The sequence below is a fragment of the Chlorocebus sabaeus genome, chromosome 14 (assembly GCF_047675955.1).
Source record: "Chlorocebus sabaeus isolate Y175 chromosome 14, mChlSab1.0.hap1, whole genome shotgun sequence".
In the NCBI taxonomy this organism is placed as follows: domain Eukaryota; kingdom Metazoa; phylum Chordata; class Mammalia; order Primates; family Cercopithecidae; genus Chlorocebus; species Chlorocebus sabaeus.
This window is the reverse complement of record NC_132917.1, coordinates 28,731,993-28,744,580: the sequence shown is the minus strand read 5'-3', so window position 1 is coordinate 28,744,580 and position 12,588 is coordinate 28,731,993. Positions and strand designations below refer to the sequence as shown.

At 49.2% G+C, this 12,588-nt stretch overlaps 1 protein-coding gene across 5 annotated transcripts in view; it reads right to left on the bottom strand.

Annotated features, from left to right (window-relative positions):
* Positions 1-1,498: 1,498 nt before the first annotated feature.
* TOGARAM2 (TOG array regulator of axonemal microtubules 2) overlaps positions 1,499-12,588 on the bottom strand; it is a 70,306-nt gene continuing 59,216 nt past the window's right edge. For all 5 annotated transcript variants that reach the window (XR_005243115.2, XM_007971062.3, XM_073022890.1 and 2 more), the window contains 2 exons: positions 8,220-8,306; positions 1,499-1,976 (listed from right to left, as the gene is read on the bottom strand). Coding sequence is in view for 4 of the 5 variants with exons in the window: in XM_007971062.3 (XP_007969253.3) it covers positions 1,699-1,976; positions 8,220-8,306 (365 nt within the window). In the remaining variant the exon portion in view is untranslated. The remainder of the gene's footprint in view (positions 1,977-8,219; positions 8,307-12,588) is intronic.

Sequence of the window (12,588 nt, the reverse complement as noted above, 5' to 3'; positions counted from 1 at the left end):
AAATGCAAGTCTCCTCACCTAACCAAAAACATTTGCTCAGATGACAGGCAAACGCAATTCATTAAATTGTGCAACACGTAAAACATTTACTGTCAGCCTCTTGGGCATTTTTGGAGGGCTGCCTGTCTAGCAGGCCTTTAACCTGGTTCAGTCAGAATCAACAAAGAGCTAGATGGTCACAGGGAAGCCCCTGCTGGGGTCACAATCAGGTGAGAAGCAGCTCACAGGACTAGAATTACCCAAAGTCACTCTTAAGCCGCCTATGACAAGCCCAAGGCCCGGGATGACTTGCATGCCCAGCCTCACCCCAGGGCTTAAGGAGGAGCCGGCCTAACTACACCTGCCACACAGGCAGGATGGGAAAGTGGCTTCCTCAGCCTGGCAGGGTCTGGAAATACATAAGTGAGTAGATTCGGGGCTTTCCAGAGCCAGACTCCCCAGGAGAGGCTCAGAACAGGGATGTGGAATGGATGTTAGGTCTAGGGGGCAGGTGACAGTGGAAAGAGGTTCTACTGGGGAAGGACAGGGGAGGCGGGGGTCTGCCAGAAAACTTGCTGGCATGAGGCTGGGCCCTCAGGGCCTCGGTTTTCTGCATCTGCCCCAGCACGTGGCTGCAGGCTGGGCTCCCCTGCGAGAGCTGGGATGCTGCCCCTTCAGCCTTTGTCTTACCAGGCCTGCCTTGCCTATGCATTTGAGGTCATGGCCTGAGCTCTAACTCTTTCTGGTCACACAGTTGTTAACTTGCCACTGGCCCCAGCCAAGGCAGAGCCACTCCTACCTAATGTGTCCGGAGCCTGAGCCCCAGACTTCCCTCTCCAACTGCCAGGACCCCATTTCACTGGCTGCTCCCCCAGGGGCCAACACCTTCCCTGCTTCCACAAGTCCTGGCCTGTGCTGTGCCCACACACCCCTCCAGGCTTCTGATGTGGCCCACAATCGCAGCCTGTGCAGTTTCAGAGACTCGGCAGCATCTGCATACCGGCAGCACTTTACACTCTGCATGCATCTCCATTTAGGGTGTTTCGATGGCAAAGCATTGTCTAGTCCTCTTCAGAACTAGCCAGAACTCCAACTTCTAGAGAAGGCTTTTAGTGATGCAAATCTCAAATTCCCCTTGTCTTTTGATAAGCTTCGCAGATACCATCAGAAGGTTCCCACAGGACCAACAGACACACGCTGCAGCTTTTGCAGGGTAGAAGCACGATGTCCCCGAACACATTTGTTACGCTCACCTCCAATCAGGCCCATAATAAATGGACTGGATTCCATGACCACCTTGGGCTGCGGGTTTCGGGAGGGCTCGCCCAGCAGCTCATAGATGGACAACTATCGTCTCCAGCGGGCTGCAGCTTGCAGGGCTGTGCTACCCTTTTTCTTCCTAACGCTTAACACTGTCTGCAACTGGTTTTGCTGCTGTCACATTTCATTTTGTTCATCACAAACCTAGTTACTGGAAAATTCTCTGTGATTAAAAAAAGTACAAGATAATAAAACCTTAGGAAAATAAGTAATTCTTTTATTTCTACTTCAAAATATACCATGTACCTCTGGAACTCTAAGGGGGAAAGTAACCAGGAGAATATTCCATCACAAAAATAAGATAAAAAATAATAATTGCCCATTTCAGATCCATCTTTAATCCAGCTGAAAAGGGAATGAGCTGCCAGTTGTCTTGCTGTCAGGGGCCACACCCCTCTGTTAGTGGCCTTGTGGCTGCCTCCCAAGGACTCCGAGTCTTAAGAGTTCCTGGAGCGTCTTGAGGACGTGCTTTGGCTGGCTGGCGGCGAAGTCCAGTAGGCGGGGGCCCATGTGCTCCTGGAGGCTCCTGGCCAGCCTGCTCACCACCCCATGGATGTTCCCGCTGGGTCCAGGCAGGGTGCCATTCCCGGTGGTGGTGTTCAGGAAGTGCCAGAGGATGGGAAGGACATGCCGCTCTACAGCTTGAGGCTTCTGGGAGTAAACTGAGGCCACCAGCACTGTCAGACAGAAAAGGAGACTCACTTGAGCCAGGCACTCTCTCCCTCTCCCACTTCCCTCTCTTGGGACACCAACTTTGTCCCCCAAAGGGCTGGCAACCCAGCAGGTGCAGAACCTAAGGATCATGACACATTTAGGGGCCTACGAAAATGTGTTCGTTTCTTTTAACATTAGTAGAAAATATATGAATATATCCAACTGATTTATATCTGTGCTTACACCAACCAGTCAGAAACTATAATTTTTAAAAGTTTTATGGAGAAAGGGGCACGCAAAGGCAGAAATATGCAGAATCTCTGACAATCATAATGGTTCCACCAGCCCAGGGAACAGGAAAGAGGCAGGCACAACTGGTTACAATCCTGCCCCCATCAGCTGTGTCAGCCTGAGGAAGCCACCTGACCTTTCTGAGCCTTTTCCAAACCCATAAAGGATAAAAATGCTGAACCAACCTCTCAAGTCTGTTAGAAATTCGATAATAAATATACATAAAGTGCCTACCTGTAGGCAGGCAGGTGACAAATAGTAACTATAGTAATACTGCATTTATCCACATCACCACCTATGGAAGTCCACACAAATACAGAGAAAAACTACTGGAGAGGGAAATCAAGACCCTCTCGCATGAAGCATGCTGGCAGACAAGACAGCTGGGAGGGGAGAAGCCTAGCACAGCCTGCCGGTGCCCGGATGCCGAACCTCAGGACCAGAACAGCAGCAGAGGCATGAACGTGCTTGTGAACCAGCAAGCTCTACACAGACCATTCCAGTGATGAGCCCCCAAATCTGGTTTCCCAAGGCCCCCAACCCTCTCTAAACCCCAGAAAACCCAGAAGCCAGCTGAATCTGCCAACCAGCTCTTCATCACCTGAGTAAATGCCAGGGCTGTGGCCACATCAAAACCACATCAAGGGCTCTCCTGGGTCCCCTGAAGGGCTGCTCGGGCCTTCAGCTGTGGCCACATTATCCTAAGCGCATTAGCACTAACGAAGCTGGCTTTGCGATTCACATGCTCTGCCCGTCATCCTGCCGAAGGATAAGTGCTGGAGCAGGCAAACACCACCAACAGCAGTGCTTTATGGATTCTGTGGGCTGGGGATTCTGTGGAAAAGTTTCCATATCCTGGAAACTGCCTGAGCCCAGGGCTCAGAGCTTCACATCACAGCTCCACTTCATGCTCACAGCACCCCCGAGAGGCAGGATGCTTGTCCATTTTCCAGAGGAGGAAAGCAAGACTCAAATCAAGGCAAAGGGCAAAGCAGAGAACAGACGCCAAATCTGCCTGGACTGCAAAGTCCATACTCTTTCTACCTCACACTGTCCCCAAATTTCTAGGGATTCCATATTTCAGAGGCTGACCTGGAGCTTTACTTTTTGTTTTATTTATTTATTGAGACAGTGTCTTGCTCTGTCACCTAGGCTAGAGTAGAATGGCACAATCACGGTTCACTGCAGCCTCGACCTCCTGGGCTCAAGTGATTCTCCTGCCTCATCCTCCCCAGCAGCTGGGACCACAGGCATGCACCTCCACGCTCAGTTAAATTTTTTTTTTTTACTTTTTTGTAGAGATGGGGGTCTCATTGTGTTACCCAGGCTGGTCTTGAACTCCTGGTCTCAAACAATCTGCCCATCTTGACCTCCCAAAGTGCTGGGATTATAGGTATGAGCCACCATGTTTTATTTTTCATGAATCTGCAATTTGTCCTTCCTTCACCAGGACCACATCATCTAATCCCCTAGGATATCTTCCCCTGAGAGCCCCATGGGTCCCTCTGATTTCAAAGCCAGCCTGGAATAATGAGGAACCAGGGAAGATGCCCTGGGCCACCCTCTGGTCAGCCTCACACTCTCTTGGTGACGTTTCTCAAGGAATTTTGGCTTTGAGGCAGCACCCTCGGAGCTCTTACAGGGAACCTCCGAGGGTCACAGTTCCCTCAGAGGTGAAGGTGGTCCTGATAACTGGAAGGGCAGGACTGTGCCCTGTGGGTCACCCCAGCATTCCCCAGGAAAGGATCCTGGAGGAAAGGGCTTGAAGGAGCTTTATAAAGTGGAGTGAAGAGGTACACTGGTTGGAAAGAGTTGAGAGTTCTGTTCCCTGTGCTTGAAACAGGCTGAGTGGGAAGAAAACGGGTGACAGGAAAGCAGTCCCTGTCAGCCCCAGGGTGGGAGATGAGGAGAAACTAGAAGGGGGACAGTGAGAGGGAACCACAAGAAAATGAATGACCCTGAGTAGCTACCTGCACTGAATAATGGTAACTCAAAGGTGTCCTCAATCCCCGTGGAATCTCACCTGCAAAAATAGGTGAGAACACAGAGATTTGTATGCCCGTGTTTATACCAACCTTTTTCACAATCGCCAAAAGGCAGAAGCAGCCAAGTGTCCATTGAGGAATGGATAAACAAAATGTGGTATGTACATTTAATGGAATGTTATTCAGCCTTCGAAAGGAAGGGAATTCTGGCCAAGTGCTGTGGCTCAGGACTATAATCCCAGCACTTTGGGGGCCCTAGGTGAGTGGATCACTTGAGGTCAAGAGTTCGAGACCAGCCTGGCCAACATGGCAAAACCCTGTCTCTACTAAAAATACAAAAAGTAGGCTGGGCGCGGTGGCTCACACCTGTAATCCCAGCACTTTGGGAGGCTGAGGCAGGTGGATCACGAGGTCAGGAGTTCAAGACCAGCCTGGCCAACATGGAGAAACCCCATCTCTACTAAAAAAAAAAAAAAAGAAAAAATTAGCTGGGCATGGTGGTACATGCCTGTAATCCCAGCTACGTGGGAGGCTGAGGAAGGAGAATTGCTTGAACTGGGACCCAGGAGGCAGGGGTAGCAGTGAGCCGAGATCATGCCACTGTACTCCAGGCTGAGTGGGAAGAGAACAGGTAACAGAGCAAGACTCTGTCTTAAAAAAAAAAAAAAAAAAAAAAAAATTAGCTGGGTGTTATGGTGGGTGCCTGTAATCCCAGCTACTCGGGAGCCTGAAGCATGAGAATGGCTTACACCTGGGAGACAGAGGTTGCAGTGAGCTGAGATCTTGTCACTGCACTCCAGCCTGGGTGACAGAGCGAGAATCTCTCTCTCAAAAAAAAAAAAAAAAAAAAAGGAAATTCTGACACCTGCTACAACATGGATAAATCTCGAGGACATTCTGCTGTGTGAATTAAGCCAGACACAAAAAGATAAACTGTATAATTCCATTTATATGACATACCTAGAATAGCCAAAATCATAGAGACAGAAAGTAGATGGTGGTTGCCAGGGACTGGGGAAGAGAGAAATGGGGAGCTAGTGTCTAAAGGGGACATAGTTTCCGTTTTGCAAGGTGAAAGTTCTGAAGATGACTGCAAAAATCATGGACACTTACTACCACTGAACTGTACACCCAAAAATGGTTAGGGTGGTACATTTGGTTGTATATTTTAACACAATTCTTTTTAATGGGGAGTGCTGTGGTTTGACTGTGTCCCCACCCAAATCTCATCTTGAATTGTAGCTCCCACAATTCCTACGTGTCATGGGAGGGAGCCAGTAGGAAGTAATTGAATCATGGGGGCAGGTCTTTCCAGTGCAGTTCTCATGATAGTAAGTCTCACGAGATCTGATGGTTTTATAAGGTTATAAGGGGGAATTTTCCTGCACAAATTCTGTCTTCCTTGCCCCCACGTAAGATGAGTGGCATGATTGTGAGGCCTCCCCAGCAACATGGAACTGTTCATCCATTAAACCTCTTTTTCTTTATAAATTACCCAGTCTCGGGTACGTCTTTCTCAGCAGCATGAGAACAGGCTAATACAGCAAGGAAAAGCGAGAACTATCTCAAGAACCAAATCCAGGCACGTACCCTCCACCCCCATCCCCACCAAAGGCTGGAGGCTCCACCTGCCCCCGACAGAGCCCCCTTCCCCATCCTGCTACATTTTATCCACTCTTGCTCCTTGAATTCTCTTCCACAGAGTGAGGCGTGTTTACACCTCAGCCCCCAGGAAGCTCACTCCACGGGAAGAGTAGCAGTCCCCACCCAAACTCAGTTCCACAGCTCACACCACCCTCTCCACTCATGTCTTGGCTAATTGAACTCAGGCTACTTCAGAGCCACATTCCCCAGGTGCAAGGATGTGGCAGTCACCTGGCTGGCAGGTGTTGACTCTTAAGCTGGCAAAGATGGCAAGGCCCTTCTGGGGGCCAGCATGAGGGAGCAAACCCCATTAAACTCAAGCTTAGAAGCAGCTGAAGTAATTAGCAGAAGATTTACTCCTATTAAGCTGTGCTATTATTAGTCCCTGCCTGTGTCAATAAAAATTTCCTTCTCTGTTCCTGTTGGACACGGAGTTAACAGAAGACCTATGGAGAAGCTCTTGCTTTTGAGGTCTCTTGGAAATAGACAACAAAAAATTACAGCAAGTGGATAAGGTGAAGATACTTGCCCACCTCTGGGCCTTGTAAATTACCCAGACAAAGACAGGTAAATAAGAAAATGCTGATTTTGAGCAATGGCAAAGGGTTCCATGTCTGGTGTCTAGGACTATCTTACTTACCTACCCTGTTCTCCCCCAGCTCACCTGCAGCCAGCCCTGCCTCACTCGCACCTGCCTTCCCGTAAGGTAAGAGGCCACTCCAGGAATGCTGGAAGGATAGAACCCACACAGAGGCAAGGCCAGGAGCCAGAGATGGGGCAGGGGAGAAGCTGAAAGGGCAGCTAGTGCTGAGGTCCTCAGCCATGCAGCATGTGCCGGGCCCGTCTCTGAATGCTCACAGCTGGGCTAGGAGGTGAGGGCAACAGAGAGACCAGTGATACCAAGTGGGATGCAGTCTTGAGAAGTACATGGGAAGAAGGTAATGCCAGGGCCAAGCAGGCATCCCCCAGGTAGAGGAAGAAGAATGGAGAAGGCTTTCCGGGCAGGGCAGCCACGTGTGGGCAGAGCAAGAGGCTGAGAGACTGGCCACTGTGTGGAGGGTGCATGCAGGCACCCAGGAGGCAGTGTCAGGGGGAAGCAGCACAGCACAGGGTTGGGGGCTTGGCTCTGCAGCCAGGCTCCCAGGATACATCTTGGGTTCCTCACCAAGGGACCTTGTGCATTTCACTTTTCTGAGCTCCATTCTCCTTTTCTCCACCAAGTGGAATCTACATCCTCCTGGGGGGCGGTCATGAGGATTCAATGATCCAGTGCATACAGCTGGGGGTGGGAGGAAGGGGGCACATCCTAGAGCAGCAGTGACAGCTGTGGGCCACACGTGGACCTTCCCAAGGCAAAGGAGGAGGCTTTGTGCAAGCAAAAATGATCATGAAACCAAGATAAGTAACCTGCCCAAGGTCAGGGCTGGTGGTGGCAGATGGGTGTGTGGACACCTAAGCCTGTGTCCTTTCTGTGTTGCCACCTCAAGGATCACAAGAACAGATTTCAGCCCTGGAATGAAGTCACTTGGACTCATCCTGTAGACTCAAAGCAGAAACAGGATTGGAGTAACCCTTCGTTAGCTGGAGCTTGAGCAAGGCTGAGTAGATTCAGGCAGAGGCCCCATCTCCACATAGTACAGTCCCAGCACCGGCCAAGAGGTCCTGTGGGGTTGAAACCCAGCCGGTGCCTGCTTGCCAGGCTGCATATGCTAAAGGCTGCACATGGCAACTTTTTCTAATTCTCTTGATGGTGCTGTCAACTGACGAAGCCATATGCACCCACTAGGCAGTGTCTATCTGGAAAGGGAGGCTTTTTCTGACTCACACAAAGGTACTCTATAGGCTAGAAGCAGCCTTGTTTGCAAGGAGGAAGAAACGCACACAGGTTGAGTGTCCCTTATCTAAAATGTTTTGTACCAGAAGTATTTCAGATTTTTTTCTGATTTTGGAATGTTTTCATGATACTTACCAGTTCTACATCCCTAATCCAAAAATCTGAAATCGGAATTGCCCCAATGTACATTTTCTTTTAATGTCATGTCAGCACTCAAAAAGTTTCAGATTTTGGAGCATTTCTAATTTTCTGATTAGGAGGATTCAACCTTTAACAGTTTTTTAGAAACACTTTTGCTTTTGTACAAGCCTACCTAATTTTGATCAAAACAAAGATTGTCTTCTGGCAATATGGAGATTGTCACACACACACAAAAAAGATTATCAAAATTTTAAATGATTGGGGGGGAATTATTTCAGGTCTAAGATAACTGGGTGAATGGTTCAACCACAGGCCAGGAGAGAACAGAAATCTACCGGGAGGCTCGGTGCGGTGGGGCTGGGGGTGCTCACCTGCCAGGCGATCGGTGACATCCAGCACTGCACGGCCACTCAGGAAACGCACCCGCCCAGCAAATGCTGGTAGAAGGCACAAGTTGTCTGAAAGAGATGGGGGATGTCAGTGGCCACACTGCTGGGGGCTGAGTGACAGCACTAGGGGTTTGTAGGGCCACATACCTACAGTGCCTGCATGGGGATGAGGCCTTTGGGGGAGCTGAATTAATTTTTCCAGGTCACAAAGGGGCCACTTAAAGTGAATGTATGTAGCGTGTTTGGGAAAGAATCAGTGGCCTGAAATAGCTAAACTGGCTCCCAAACAGGCCTCATTTATTCCCACAGATCTGATTCATATTGCCTCTGCATCTCAAAATTGCCATGAGTTTTGGGACAAAAAAAAGTAGATAGGTAGGTAAGTAGGTAGGTAGATGATAGAAGATGAATGGATGGATGGATGGATGTTGGAGAGAAGATATTGGAGGATGGATAGATAGAAGATAGATAATAGAGATGGATAGATGGATATACAGATATTGTTTTATGGGAAACGGAATCACTGAGCCATGATTACACAAAAGTCAGTAAAGAAAGGGTTAGGATTAAAATTCAGAAAGTATAGCTCTTCTCAAAGCCTGAATTTGTGCTTTAACCACCAAGATGTACCCACAGCCAGTGGTGGTTTATTTCTGCACTGAACACATACTGATATCATCTATGTAATAGGCATGGAGCTAGAAGCCAAGTAAAACCCAGTACTCCCATCCCCCTCAAGAGGCTCCTCTGACAAGCAGACAGATGCTTAGTCATGAGCCCTGACACAGGGTGAGAAGCACTGTGCTCTTGTAACCAAGAACCTGCGGGTCTGAAGCCAGGGTGACCGACTGGTCCTGGTGGGCCCAGGCTCTCCCCATTTCAGCACTGTCAGACTCAAGTCCCAGGTACCCAGGATGCTTGGTCCTCCTATCCAGAGCAGAAGCACCCGGCTGGCTCTGGCAGGGCCAGAGGAGGGAGTTTGTGGGTTGAGGAGCACGTATTATCATCAATGGTTTATATATGACCTCACTGCCCGGGCCTGATTTTTTCCTTACTTGTAAACTCCAGGTGGTCTGAGTCCCAGACCCAGCATGAATATACTTGCAAAGATGGCTAAGTTTATCATCTATATGCCCCAATAGGTCTTTCAGGAGGTTTGGGGAAAGAGGGATTTTAACCCTTTTTAAAAAAATTGTCCCAGTGCCCCTGCCCCCAATCCCAGCTCCACCAACCATCCAGCCACACCCAGCTGCGAGGCGCAGCTCCCTGGCTGCCCAGCCATGCCCATGGGTAAAGCTCTGGGGACTGAGCACCACCCCCGTCGTATCTTGAAAGAACTGAAATAGTATGAGTGTTTATTACAGAGATGAGCCACTAATGGTGAAAACACAAGCAAATGGTGTGGGGACGTTTCTGGAATAAAGAGGCTCTCGGGCTCCTTCATATTCCTGAAGTCGACTGCAGCAGGACCCCATTTCTACTGAATTTAGAAGCCACTCATTCCTCTCCATTCTAGCTGACACCTCCTGGTTTCTCAAACTATTAAACTTGAAGAGCTGCATTTCTCACAAAAACACACAAGGTGAGAAAAATGGGGCTGTCCTAGAAAGGTGTGCTAAGCTGAGAAATCCACACCATCATCAGAACCTTCTCCTTGTGGACTGCAGAGAAACCAGCACGCCAAGCTCCCAGCATTTTGCAACCACAGTAGTCACAGCTTAATTCAGTAGCAGGTGGGGCAAGTAACAAAATGCACTTTTCAGAGATGTGGCTTTGGGGCTTGCCTGCACCTGTCAGGGAGGTGAGGGTGGGTGGCCTGTGTGGTGTTAACATAGCAGTCCCAGCACGTGTATCCTGGGACCCAGGAGCTGACCATCTCAAGGCCAGACTTCTCTTTGCAAGGGTCAGAGTTTTTAGAGCTCTGCACTAGGAAGTCTTTCCAGACTCACCTTTTCCAAGTTCCTTCAATACCTCAGCACAGAGCCCCTGCATCCCTGGAGAGGTGCACTCAGTGCTTTGTTTTTCTCATCAGGCAAAAGTTTAGCTAAGACTTCATCCCTGCTTCCCTTGCTCTCCTCCTGAGGGATACAGAGGAGAAAATGTACCCAGGTAAATCTCTGCTGTTTGCAAAAGCTCCATCCACCCATCAAGAGGCTTTAAAATAATTTGTCCTGGGAGATAAATGAGATGCCAGCTTCTAGAATATTGCAATTAGCAAGATAAGGTCTCAGGGTGCATTGGTAAAGCTGTCAGTTGCATAAGAAGAGGTTTTCATATGAATGGCACCTGTTTGTTTCCAGGTGTTTCTATTTGTACCACCCCCATCATTTACCTGGGCTCAGATTTGAAGACAAGGACTTCTTCCTCCTTGGTCACTTCCCACAATGCTCAGTCTAGAACATTCTCTAATGTAAGGAATATGGCTGTGCTTTGGTCAAGGATAGGCCGAGGTAAACACCCAGAGTGACTCAGCAAGTTTAGAGCACAGACGTATAACTCCACTTGTTATCACAGCCATAACATGGGAAGGCCATGCCTTGGCCCTATGCCACTATGGTCTGTAAAAGGCATAATTGCCCTGCTGACACTGTGCAGGCTTGTGTCTGCCCAGAGAGAGAGTGAAGCTACTGTCCCCTGTAAGAGAGAATGACCGTCTACAGATGGACATGGAGCCAGGAAACGGCTTGCGTCCACAGGGAAAGAGTTAAGCTGCTGACCCTGAAGGCAAGGGAGAGCCAGCGCAGCTGTGTGTGGGAGCCAACAGACTTAGCAGCTGAGACAGGGCAGATGATGTGAAAGTAAGCTGCTGCTGAGAGCTGCTGCTGAATAAAATCATCTTTCACCTGCCTGCAGCCCCCCGAGTGTTCTTTCTGCTCATCTACCCACTCCCTTCAGACCTCAGCCTGAGCTGGAACCTGACCCTGGACACGTCTAGACCTGACATCTAGACACAGCAGGGACTCGCGCTTCTGGCCCCAAATATCCCCTCTCCCCAGAGCCAGAAAGAAGTGAACTTGGGGAACACTTAAAAATGCATATCCAGCAGAGACCCATGCCAGACCATGCTCCCACGGTGCAGAGCACACTGCAGGTGCTGAATAAATGCTGGTAGTGTGCAGGGCAACGTCAAAACAGGACACAGTGTGCCTGGGCTGGTTTATGAACCCCAGAGCACTACACCCAGGCAATTGGCCTGTCTTTCCACTGGCCACTTTTAGAGTGAAGCCTCATCTTCAGGTTACCTCCAGGTTCAATAAGACACACTAAAGCATAGCAATTATAAGAGCTCTGAATACAGATTGCCTGGGTTTGAATCCTGGTTCTTCCATATTTTACTGTGGAACACTGGACAAGCCACTTAGCTGCTCTATGCCTCATTTTACCCATTTATAAAATGGAGATGATACTAATAGCTTTCTCAAAGTTGCTGTAAGGGTTCAATGAACAAACAGTGCTTAGGATAGTGCCTAGAGCATATAATTACTATGCAAGTATCAGCTATTATTGTTACTATTATTACCTTAAAACTCTGAGAGCCCAGCAACCAATATGGTAGAGAGACCAACGAAGAGGCTAGAATCTAAGTTTTAAAAGCTGAAAATCTACACTCCATTAGCCTAGCCTGGGGCTTTCCTAGGCTCCTTTTCTGCATCACAAGGAAGCAAACACGGGCCTTGCAATGGAGAAAAAACAGCCACCAGCCGCGGCCCAGAGACTCTGTCATTCCTAGGCTCAGACTCCCCTGTCTACAATGGGGTGGAGGTCTAAGGGGCCTTACGCCTGTCCCATTCAGCCAAGCCCTGAGGCTACCGGGCCACATCATCCTCTGGCTACTGGGAAGCCAGAAAAGAACTTTTAAGAAAGTGTAGGAAACCTGGTAACAAGGACAGTGGCAGCAAAGAAACTGGAGTCAGACTGGAGTCCCCCAAATAAGCACAAGACTTGGTAAGTAATGACATGCTGGTTTTACCAGATTCACCATGGCTGCCAACACTAGGTATGTTCATCTAAAGAAAAAACTGGGACTGACACACTTGCACAGAAACAAACAAGCTATGGTGCAGCCACCTGATGGAGCTGTTAAAAGTGACTCGAGGCCGGGCGTGGTAGTTCACGCCTGTAATCTCAGCACTTTGGGAGGCCGAGGTGGGCAGATGATCTGAGGTCAGGAGTTTGAGACCAGCCTGGCCAACATGGTGAAACCCCATCTCTACTAAAAATACAAAAAGTAGCCAGGTGTGGTGGCGGGAGCCTGCAATCCCAGCTACTCAGGAGGCTGAGGCAGAAGAATCGCTTGAACCCAGGAGGCGGAGGTTGCAGTGAGCCCAGATCGCGCCACTGCACTCCAGCC